The 11132-nt window shown below is 37.8% G+C and overlaps 1 protein-coding gene across 1 annotated transcript; it reads left to right on the forward strand.

Moving 5' to 3' along the window:
• Positions 1-74: 74 nt before the first annotated feature.
• Positions 75-1022, forward strand: LOC133056664 (olfactory receptor 5B12-like). Its single transcript, XM_061142247.1, has one exon. It carries the CDS (start codon positions 78-80, stop codon positions 1020-1022), a length of 945 nt encoding a protein of 314 aa, XP_060998230.1. The 5' UTR covers positions 75-77.
• Positions 1023-11132: the final 10110 nt, after the last annotated feature.

Consider the following 11132-nt stretch of genomic DNA (forward strand, 5'->3'; position numbering starts at 1 on the left):
GAGACTCCCTTTCATTTACTACTTTCATTCTGTTTTTTATTGCTACAGAGCAGCCACACAATTCCCAGTTGATCTCCATGGACAACACTACAGAGGTGACTGAGTTCGTCCTTGTGGGGTTATCCGATGACCCGGAAGTGCAGATCCTGCTCTTCCTCACCTTCTCTCTCATCTACCTCCTCACCCTGGTTGGGAACCTGGGGATGACCGAGCTGATCCTGCTGGACTCTCGTCTCCACACGCCCATGTACCTCTTCCTCAGCCAGCTCTCTCTGGTGGACTTAGGTTACTCCTCAGCGGTCACTCCCAAAGTGATGGCAGGATTCGTCACAGGAGACAAAACCATTTCCTACGAGGCTTGTGCCACCCAGTTCTTCTTCTTCGTGGCCTTTATCACCGTAGAAAGTTTCCTCTTGGCCGCAATGGCTTATGACCGCTATGCAGCCGTGTGCAAGCCCCTGCACTACACCACCGCCATGACGACCAAAGCGTGCGCACGTCTGCTCACAGGCTGCTACTTCTGCGGCTTCCTGAATGCCTGCGTCCACACCGGGAACGTCTTCAGGCTCTCCTTCTGTAGGTCCAACGTGGTCAACCACTTCTTTTGTGACGCTCCTCCTCTGCTGGCTCTCTCGTGCTCAGACGGCTACGTCAGTGAGATGGTTATTTTCTTCGTGGTGGGTTTCAATGCTCTTTTTTCTGTCCTGATCATCTTGAACTCCTATCTGTTTATATTTGTCACCATTCTGAGGATGCGCTCATCTGAAGGACGCCAGAAGGCCTTTTCCACCTGTGCCTCCCACCTCACTGCTGTCTCCATCTTCTATGGGACCGTCATCTTCATGTACTTACAGCCCAGCTCCAGCCACTCCATGGGCACAGACAAAATGGCGTCCGTGTTCTACACCATGGTCATCCCCATGCTGAATCCACTGGTCTACAGCCTGAGGAACAAAGAGGTCAAGGGTGCCTTTAAAACGGCTGTGGGGAAGGCAAAGTCTTCTATAGGATTCATACTTTAAAAATCTTGAATTTACAGTAAGGTACTGTCATCCACTTTAGATCTAACTGAGAAAAATACTTAACTGTTTTCAATTTTCTAATTTCTTATAGTAGTTTCTCCAACTGTTTATTAAGTCTACAAAGCAAAATCTTAAAAAAATCAGACCTAGGAATAATAGGTTAAGAAAAATCACTCATGAACATGGAATTCATATTACAAAATTTCTTCTTAATAAGCATGTTCACCTACATTCTCACATGAACATGTACATTTACATGCATATATTAGCATATGCACACATGCATGTCATTCATGAGAAACTCATGAAACCCAAACAACTACTTAAGGCAGACATGAGATAGATCTGCTGTTATAGAATGTAGAACTATTATTTGGGTGTCTGAGAATATATTCTTAGTATAAATATTTTGACTTATGGAAATAGAATGTTAGTATATATAATGTATATAAATATTATATATTTAGTTTTTTAAAAGTTATATCACCTTGTCCTTTCACATATGAAATGAAACAGGTTTTATATTTTAAAAAGTTGACCTTTATGAATAGCTTCAAATATCTGAGTATTGATTTCTTATTGTCTTTTTGTTTATTCTTGTTTTTAATAAAATGCATCTCTTTTTTTTAAATTTATTTTTTTATTGAAGGATAATTGCAAAGAGTTAGACACGACTGAGTGACTGAGCTGAACTGAACTGAATTGCTTTACAGAATTTTGTTGTTTTCTGTCAAACCTCAACATCAATCAGCTGTAGGTATACATATAGCCACTCTTTTTTGAAACTCCCTTCTGTTTCCCTCCCCATCCCACCCTTCTAGGTTGATACAGAGCCACTGTTTTGAGTTTTCTGAGTCATATAGCAAATTCCCATTGGCTATCTATTTTACATATGGTAATGTAAGTTTTCATGTTACTCTTTCCATACATCTCACTCTCTCCTCCCCTCTCCCCATGTCTATAAATCTATTCTCTAAGTCTGCTTCTCCATTGTTGCCCTGTAATAAATTATTCAGAACCATTTTTCTAGACTCTGTATATGTGCATTAGAATACAACATTTATCTTTCTCTTTCTGACTCGCTTCACCCTGTATAATAGGTTCTAGGTTCATTCACCTCATCAGAACTGACTCAAATGTGTTCCTTTTAATGGCTGAGTAATATTCCATGGCGTATATGTACCATAACGTCTTTATCCATTCATCTGTCAGTGGACATCTAGGTTGTTTCCATGTTCTAGCTATTGTAAATAGTGCTGCAATGAACAATGGGATACATGTGTCTTTTTCAACCCTGGTTTCCTCAGGGTATATGCCTAGGAGTGGGATTGCTGGGTCATATGGTGGTGTTATTCCTACTTTTTAAAGGAATCTCCATACTGTCTTCCACATTGGCTGTATCAATTTACATTCCTACCAACAATGCAAGAGTGTTCCCTTTTCTTCACACCCTCTCCAGCATTTATTGTTTGTAGACTTTTTGATGATGGCCATTCTGACCAGTGCGAGGTGATATCTCATTGTGGTTTCTATTTGCATTTCTCTAATGAGTGATGTCAACATCTTTTCAAGTGTTTGTTAGCCATCTGTATGTCTTCTTTGGAGAAATGTCTGTCTAGGTCTTTTCCCCACTTTTTGATTGGGTTGTTTGTTTTTCTGCTATTGAGTTGTATGTGCTGCTTGTATATTTTAGTAATTAATCCTTTGTCAGTTGTTTCATTTGCTGTTATTTTCTCCCATTCTGAGGGTTGTCTTTTCACCTTGCTTGTAGTTTTCCTTGTTGTACAAAATTTTTAAATTTAATCAGGTCCCACTTGTTTACTTTTGTTTTTATTTCCATTACTCTAGGAGGTGGGTCATAGAGGATCTTGCTTTGATTTATGTCATCGAGTGTTCTGCCTATGTTTTCCTCTAAGAATTTTATAGTTTCTGGTCTTACATTTAGGTCTTTAATCCATTTTGAGTTTATCTTTGTGTATGGTGTTAGGAAGTGTTCTAATTTCATTCTTTTATATGTAGCTGTCCAGTTTTCCCAGAACCATTTATTGAAGAGGCTGTCTTTGCCCCATTGTATATTCTTGCCTCCTTTGTCAAAAATAAGGTACCCATAGGTGCATTGGTTTATTTCTGGGCTTTCTATCTTGTTCCATTTGTCTATGTTTCTGTTTTTGTGCCAGTACCATACTGTCTTGATGACTGTAGCTTTGTAGTATAATCTGAAGTCAAGAAGGTTGATTCCTCCAGCTCTATTATTCTTTCTCAAGACTGCTTTGACTATTTGGGGTCTTTTGTGTTTTCATATGAATTGTGAAATTTTTTGTTCTAGTTCTGTGAAAAATGCCATTGGTAATTTGATAGGGATTGCATTGAATCTGTAGATTGCATTTGGTAATATAGTCATTTTCACAATATTGATTTTTCCCACCCAGAAACATAGAATATCTCTCCATCTGTTTATGCTATCTTTGATTTCTTTCATCAGTGTCTTATAATTTTCTGTATACAGTTCTTTTGTCTCCTTAGGCAAGTTTATTCCTAGATATTTAATTCTTTTTGTTGCAGTGGTAAATGGGATTGATTCCTTAATTTCTCTTTCTAATTTTTCATTGTTAGTATATAGAAATGCAAATGATTTCTGTGCATTGATTTTTCATCCTGCAACTTTGCTAAATTCACTGATTAGCTCTAGTAATTTTCTGATACTATCTTCAGGGTTTCCTATGTACAGTATCATGTCATCTGCAAACAGTGAAAGCTTTACTTCTTTTCTGATCTGGATTCCTTTCATTTCTTTTTCTTCTCTGATTGCTATAGCTAGGACTTCCAGAACTATGTTGAGTAACAGAGGTGAAAGTGGACACCCTTGTCTTGTTCCTGATCTTAGGGGGAATGCTTTCAGTTTTTCATCATTGAGAATAATGTTTGCTGTAGGCTTATTATATATGGCCTGTACTGTGTTGAGGTAGGTTCCTTCTATGCCCATATTTAGTAGAGTTTTAATCATAAATGGGTGCTGAATTTTGTCAAAGGCTTTTTCTGCATCTATTGAGATTATCATATAGTTTTTATCTTTCAATTTGTTAATGTGGTATATCACAGTGACTGATTTGCATATATTGAAGAATCCTTGCATTCCTGGAATAAACCCAACTTGATCATGGTGTGTGAGCTTTTTGATGTGTTGTTGAATTCTGTTTGCTAAATTTTGTTGAAGATTTTTGCCTCTATGTTCATCAGTGATATTGGTCTGTAGTTTTCTTTTTCTGTGTTGTCTTTGTCTGGTTTTTGTTATCAGGGTGATGGTGGCCTTGTAGAATGAGTTTGGAAGTGTTCTTTCCTCTGCAATTTTTTGAAAGAGTTTTAGAAGGATAGGCATTAGCTCTTCTCTGAATGATTGATAAAATTCTCCTGTGAAGTCATCTGGTCCTGGGCTTTTGTGTTTTGGGAAATTTTTGATCACAGCTTCAATTTCAGTGCTCGTATTTGAGGTGTTCATAATTTCTATTTCTTCCTGGTTCAGTCTTGGAAGATTGAACTTTTCTAAGAATCTGTCCGTTTCTTCCAGGTTATCAATTTTATTACCACATAGTTGTTCATAATAGTCTCTTATAATTCTTTGTATTTCTGCATTGTCTGTTGTAACCTCTCCTTTTTCATTTCTAATTTTGTTGATTTGATTCTTCTCTCTTTTTTTCTTGATGAGTCTGACTAAAGGTTTGACAATTTTATTTATTTCTAAAAGAATCAGCTTTCGGTTTTATTAATTTTTACTATTGTTTCTTTCATTTCTTTTTCATTTATTTCTGGTTGGATCTTTATGATTTCTTTCCTTTTACTAATTTTGTAGTTGTTGTCCTTCTTCTACTTTTTCCAGTTGTTTTAGGGGTAATGTTAGGCTGTCTATTCAGTGTTTTTCTTGCTTCTTGAGGTAGTCTTGTATTGCTATAAACTTCCCTCTTAGGACTGCTTTCGCTGCATCTCATAGGTTTTGAGTTGTTGTGCTTTCATTGTCATCTGTTTCTAGAATTTTTTTTATTTCTTCAGTAACCTGTTGGTTGTTTAGATACATGTTGTTTAATCTCCATGTGTTTGTGTTTCTTAGTTTTTTTTTTCTTGTAATTAATTTCTAGTCTCATAGTGTTGTGGTCAGAGAAGATGCTTGATACGATTTCAATTTTCTTAACTTTACTGAGGCTTGATTTGTGACCCAAGATGTGGTCTATCCTGGAGAATGTTCCATGTGCACTTGAGAAGAAGGTGTATTCTTCATTTGGATGGAATGTCCTGAAGATATCAATGAGATCCATCTTATCCAATGTATCACTTAAAACTTGTGTTTCCTTGCTAAGTCTCTGCTTTGATGATCTGCCCATTGGTGTGAGTGGGGTATAAAGTCTCCTACTATTACTGTGTTACTGTCAATTTCTCCTTTTATGTCTGTTAGTGTTTGTCTTATGTGTTGAGGTGCTCCTATGTTGGATGCCTAGATATTTACAATTGTTATGTGTTTCTCTTGGATTGATCCCTTGATCTTTATGTAGTGTCCTTCCTTATCTCTTGTAATCTTTATTTTAAGGTTTATTTTGTCTGATATGAGGATTGCTACTCCAGCTTTCTTTTGTGTCCCATTTGCATGGAATATATTTTTCCATCCTCTCACTTTCAGTCTATATGTGTCTTGAGGTCTGAAGTGGGTTTCTTGTAGACAGCATATATATATATATATATATATATATATATATATAGGTCTTGTTTTTGTATCCATTCTTTTGGTTGGAGCATTTAATCCATTTACATTTAAAGTAATTATTGATATATAAGTTCCTAATGCCATTTTCTTAATTGTTTGGGGTTAATTTTGTAGATCTTTTTTCTTCTTTTGTATTTCTTGACTATATAAGTCCACTTAACATTTGTTGTAAATCTGATTTGGTGGTACTGGATTCTCTTAAGTTTTACCTGTCTGAAAAACTTTTGATTTCTCCATCAATTTTGGATGAGATCCTTGCCGGGTACAGTAATCTTGGTTGTAGATTTTTCCTTTTCAGTACTTTAAATATATCCTGCCATTCCCTTCTGGCCTGCAGAGTTTCTGCTGAAAGATCAGCTGTTAAGAGTCTGAGGTTCCCCTTGTATGTTACCTGTTGCTTCCCTCTTGCTGATTTTAATATTCTTTCTTTGTGTTTGGTCTTTGTTAGTTTGATTAGTATGTGTCTTAGCATGTTTCTCCCTGGGTTTATCCTGTGTGGGACTCTTAGTGCCTCTTGGACTTGATTGACTATTTCCTTTTCCATGTTGGGGAAATTTTCAACTATAATCTCTTCAAATTTTTTCTCATATCCTTTCTTTTTCTCTTCTTCTTCTGGCACCCCTATAATTTGAATATTGGTGTGTTTGATATTGTCCCAGATGTCCCTGAGACCATGCTCAGTTCTTTTCATTCTTTTTTTTTCTGCTCTTCAGAAGTTATTTCCACCATTTTATCTTCCAGCTCACTGATTTGTTCTTCTGCCTCAGCTATTCTGCTATTGATTCCTTCCAGAGTATTTTTAATTCAGTAATTGTGTTGTTTGTTTGTCTCTGCATGTTTATTCTTTAATTCTTCTAGGTCTTTGTTAGTTGATTCTTGCATTTTCTCCATTTTACTTTCAAGGGTTTTGACCATCTTTACTATCATTATTTTGAATTATTTTTCAGGTAGTTTTCCTATTTCCTCTTCTTTATCTGGCCTTCTGTGTTTCTAGTTTGTTCCTTCATTTGTGTAGTGTTCCTCTGCTTTTTCTTTTCTTTTCTTTTTTTTTTTTTTTTAACTTATTGTGTTTGAGGTTTCCTTTTCCCAGGCTTCAAGGTTGAATTCTTTCTTCCTTTTGGTTTCTACCTTCTAAGGTTGGTCCAGTGGTTTGTGTAAGTTTCTTATAGGATGAGATTTGTGCTGAGTTTTTGTTTGTTTGTTTGTTTTTCCTCTGATGGGCAAGGCTGAGTGAGGTAGTAATCCTGTCTGCTGATGACTGGTTTTGTATTTTTGTTTTGCTTGTTGTTTAGATGGGGCGTCCTGCACAGGCTGCTATTAGTGGTTGGGTGATGGTGGGTCTTGTATTCCAGTGGTTTCCTTTGTGTGAGTTCTCACTATTGACACACCCTAGCGTTAGTTCTCTGGTAGTCTAGGGTCTTGGAGTCAGTGCTCCTACTCCAAAGACTCAGGGCGTGATCGCAAGTTTTACATGGGTCTGTATATTCTTTTCTGCTGGTCAGGCTCCTGTCTGCTCTAGCTGACATTCTGCATGCACTTCTGTGTCTGAAGGTGTGTTCCTCATGTATCCATGGAGAGAGATGTATTCCATGTCCACGTACTCCTCTGCCATCTTGTTCCTGTTAGAGCAGTTTTATTTTTAATAGACAAATGTCTAGTCCACGTCTCTGTGGGGCTCCCTGGGTCAACCAAGGGTCTGGCTGCTGCATTGTGGCCAGACTGTGTGTGCTTGCTCCCACAGCACTGGGTGGGCAGGCCTAAAATTACATTTCTTTCCATGCTTTACACGTCTTCTCAATTAAAATTATCGTTTAAAATGTACTACTTTTAGATAATTTCAGATGGAAATTTAGTTAGGAAAATAAATGCCTGTGTAAAGCAGTGTAATCTAGTAAGAAGAAGAAGAAAAAAAGAATGATTAACATGATAGGGAGAATTAACAGCATACTTTAATGAACTTAAATATATAATGTTTGATTTAAAACTTTTAAGTACCGAGAATTACAATGTGATGTGCTATGCTTAGCTGCTCAGTCGTGTCCAGCTCTTTGTGACCCTGTGGACTGCAGCCCTCCAAGTTCCTCTGTCCATGGGGGTTCTCCAGGTGAGAATACTGGAATGCATTGCCATGCCCTCCTCCAGGGAATCTTACCAACCCAGCGATCAAACCCAGGTCTCCTGCATCGCAGATGGATTCTTTACCAACTGAGCCACCAGGGAAGCCCAAGAATGCTGCAGTGGGTAGCCTCTCCCTTCTCCAGGGGATCTTCCCGGCCCAGAAGATGAACCAGGGTCTCCTGCATCACAGGTGGATTCTTTAAGCATCAACAAATTATATGTAATGTTAAAAATATGTTAATAATTTTGTCATTAATAGTTTGTCTCACTTTGCTAAAATATCTGAATCTATATATATTTCATTCTTTCCTCAGGAATCACTTCTTCAAATATTCTTTTTGCAGTTTCTCTCTTCTTTTGAGATTCCCCATTATACATATATTTGTACTCTTGATAGCATCCTGTTTGTCTCTGAGACTTTAATTTTCTTCATTACTTTTGAATTTTTGTTCCTCAGACTGGCTATCTTAAAACTCTTTAATTTTTTTATTCTCTCAGCTTAAATTTGCTACTAATCAACTTTGGTAAATTTTATATTTCATTTATTTTCAACTTAAAATTTCTATTTGGTTTTTGAAATAATTTGTATATTTATATTGATGTTCTCTATTTGGTGAGACATTGTTCTCTATTTTCCTTTGAATTTTCAGGCTTGGTATTCTTTAGTTCTTTGACCAGATTTGTGTTATCTAATTAAAATTTTTGCTTGTTAGAGTAACATCTGGTTTTCCTCAGGGATAGCTTCTACTGCTGGATTTTCTTTCTTTATTGAGATTTCCATTTTGTTCATATTGTTTTTTTGACTTCTTGCACATCTTCCTTTAGTTCTTTGAGCATTTTAAAGACAACTTTTTTAAATGTTTTTGTTTAGTAATCTAAAATCAGGTCTTTTTCAGAGACAGTTTCTGTTTATTTTTTTCCTTTGAGTTGGACAGACTTTCTTGTTTGTTTGTTTGCCTAGTGATTTGCTGTTGTTACTGTTTAAAACTAAACAATTTAATCTACCAATTCTGGACATAAGATTTTCTTCTTTCCCCAGGGTTTGATGCTTTCTGCTATTGCTTCTGTTTCTTGTTTTTGCTTTTTTATTGTTGTAGGATGTCGCTATGCCAAGAATCAGCCTGGAATGTAAACTTAAGGTCCTCTCAGATCTTTTCTGACCCTTTCCTGGGTAATTGTGGTCACTTTCCAATGTCCCCATATATGTAGTCATTTTTGAATGTCCTGGTTTTAATTTAGGGCTCCCAAAGAGGGGAAAAAGAGAAAAATAATGTGAGCAAATAAAAAGAGCACTGTACTTTTTAATGCAGCTCCTTGGTGGCTCAGATGGTAAAGAGTCTGCCTGCAGTGCAGGAGACCCAAGTTCAATTCCTGGGGTGGGAAGATCCCCCATGAAAGATAATGGCAACCCACTCCAGTATTCTTGCCTGGAGAATCCCATGGACAGAGGATCCTGGTGGGCTACAGTCCATGGGGTCACATAGAGAGTCGAACATGACTGAGTGACTCACACACAAGCATCTTCTTAAATTCCCTGGAAATCACTTCAGCTGAGGGAGTTGTTCCTCAGTCACTCAGTTGTGTCTGACTCTTTGCAACCCCATGGTCTGCAGCATGCCAGTCTTCTCTGTCCTTCACCATATCCTGGAGTTTACTCAAACTCATGTCCAACCAGTCAGTGTTGTCATTCTACCATCTCATCCTCTGCCTTCCCTTCTCCTCCTGCCTTCAATCTTTCCCAGCCCTGGGGTCTTTTCCGATGAGTCAGTTCTTCGCATCAGGTGGCCAAAGTATTGGAGTTTCGGCTTCAGCATCAGTCCTTCCAATGAATATTCAGGGTTGATTTCCATTAGGATTTATTGGTTTGATTTACTTGCAGTCCAAGGGACTCTCAAGAGTCTTCTCCAACACCATAGTTCAAAAGCATCAATTCTTCAGCACTCAACCTACTTTATGGTTCAACTCTCACATCCATACATGACTACTGGGAAAAAACCATAGCTTTGACTAGATAGACCTGTGTTAGCAAAGTGATGTCTCCACTTTTTAATATGCTTTCTAGGTTGGTCATAACTTTTCTTCCAAGGAGCAAGTGTCTTAACTTCATGACTGCAATCACAATCTGCAGTGATTTTGGAGCCCAAGAAAATAAAGTCTGTCATTGTTTCCATTGTTTCCCCACCTATTTGCCTTGAAGTGATGGGACTGCATGCCATGATCTTAGTTTTTTGAATGTTGAGTTTTAAGCCAACTTTATCACTCTCCTGTTTTAACTTCATCAAGAGGCTCTTTAGTTCCTCTTCACTCTCTGCCATAAAGGTGGTGTCATCTGCATATGTGAGGTTACTGATATTTCTCCTGGCAATCTTTATTCCAGCTTATGCTTAATCCAGCCAAGCATTTCTCATGATGTACTCTGCACATAAGTTAAATAAGCAGGGTGACAATATATAGCCTTGACGTACTCCTTTCCCAGTTTGGAATCAGTCCATTGTTCTAATTGTTGCTTCTTGACCTGCATACAGATTTCTCAGGAGGCAGGTCAGATGGTGTGGTATTCCCATCTCTTGAAAAGTTTTCTTTAGTTTGTTCAGAGCCACACAGTCAAAAGCTTTAGCATAGCCAATGAAGCAGAAGTAGATGTTTTTCCAGAATCCTCTTGCTTTTTCGATGATCCAGTGGATGTTGGCAATTTGATCTCTGGTTTGTCTGCCTTTTCTAAATCCATCTTGAACAGCTGGGAGTTCTCAGATCATGTACTGTTGAAGTCTAGTTTGGAGAATTTTGAGCATTGTTTTGCTAGTTGGTGAAATGAGTGCAATTGTGTGGTATTTTGAACATTCTTTGGTATCGCCTTTCTTTGGGATTGGAATGAAAACTGACCTTTTCCAGTTCTGTGGCCACTGCTGAGTTTTCCAGATTTGCTGGCATATTGAGTGCAGCACTTTCATAGCATCATGTTTTAGGATTTTTAATAGCCCAGCTGGAATTCCATCACCTCTGTTAGCCTTGTCTATAGTGATGCACACTTGGCTTTGCACTCCAAGATGTCTGGCTCTAGGTTACTGATCACACCATCGTGCTTATCTGGGTCATTGAAATCTTTTCTGTATAGTTCTGTGTATTCTGGGCTTCACTGGTAGCTCAATTGGTAAAGAATCCACCTGCAATGCAGGAGTCCCTGGTTCAATTCCTGGATCCGGAAGATCTGCTGGAGAAAGGATAGGCTACCCACTCCAGTA

The sequence above is a fragment of the Dama dama genome, chromosome 1 (assembly GCF_033118175.1).
Source record: "Dama dama isolate Ldn47 chromosome 1, ASM3311817v1, whole genome shotgun sequence".
NCBI lineage: Eukaryota > Metazoa > Chordata > Mammalia > Artiodactyla > Cervidae > Dama > Dama dama.

Bases quoted from the DNA above. Each gene is read 5' to 3' on its own strand.
- LOC133056664 (XM_061142247.1), top strand. From the start codon at position 78: ATGGACAACACTACAGAGGTGACTGAGTTCGTCCTTGTGGGGTTATCC.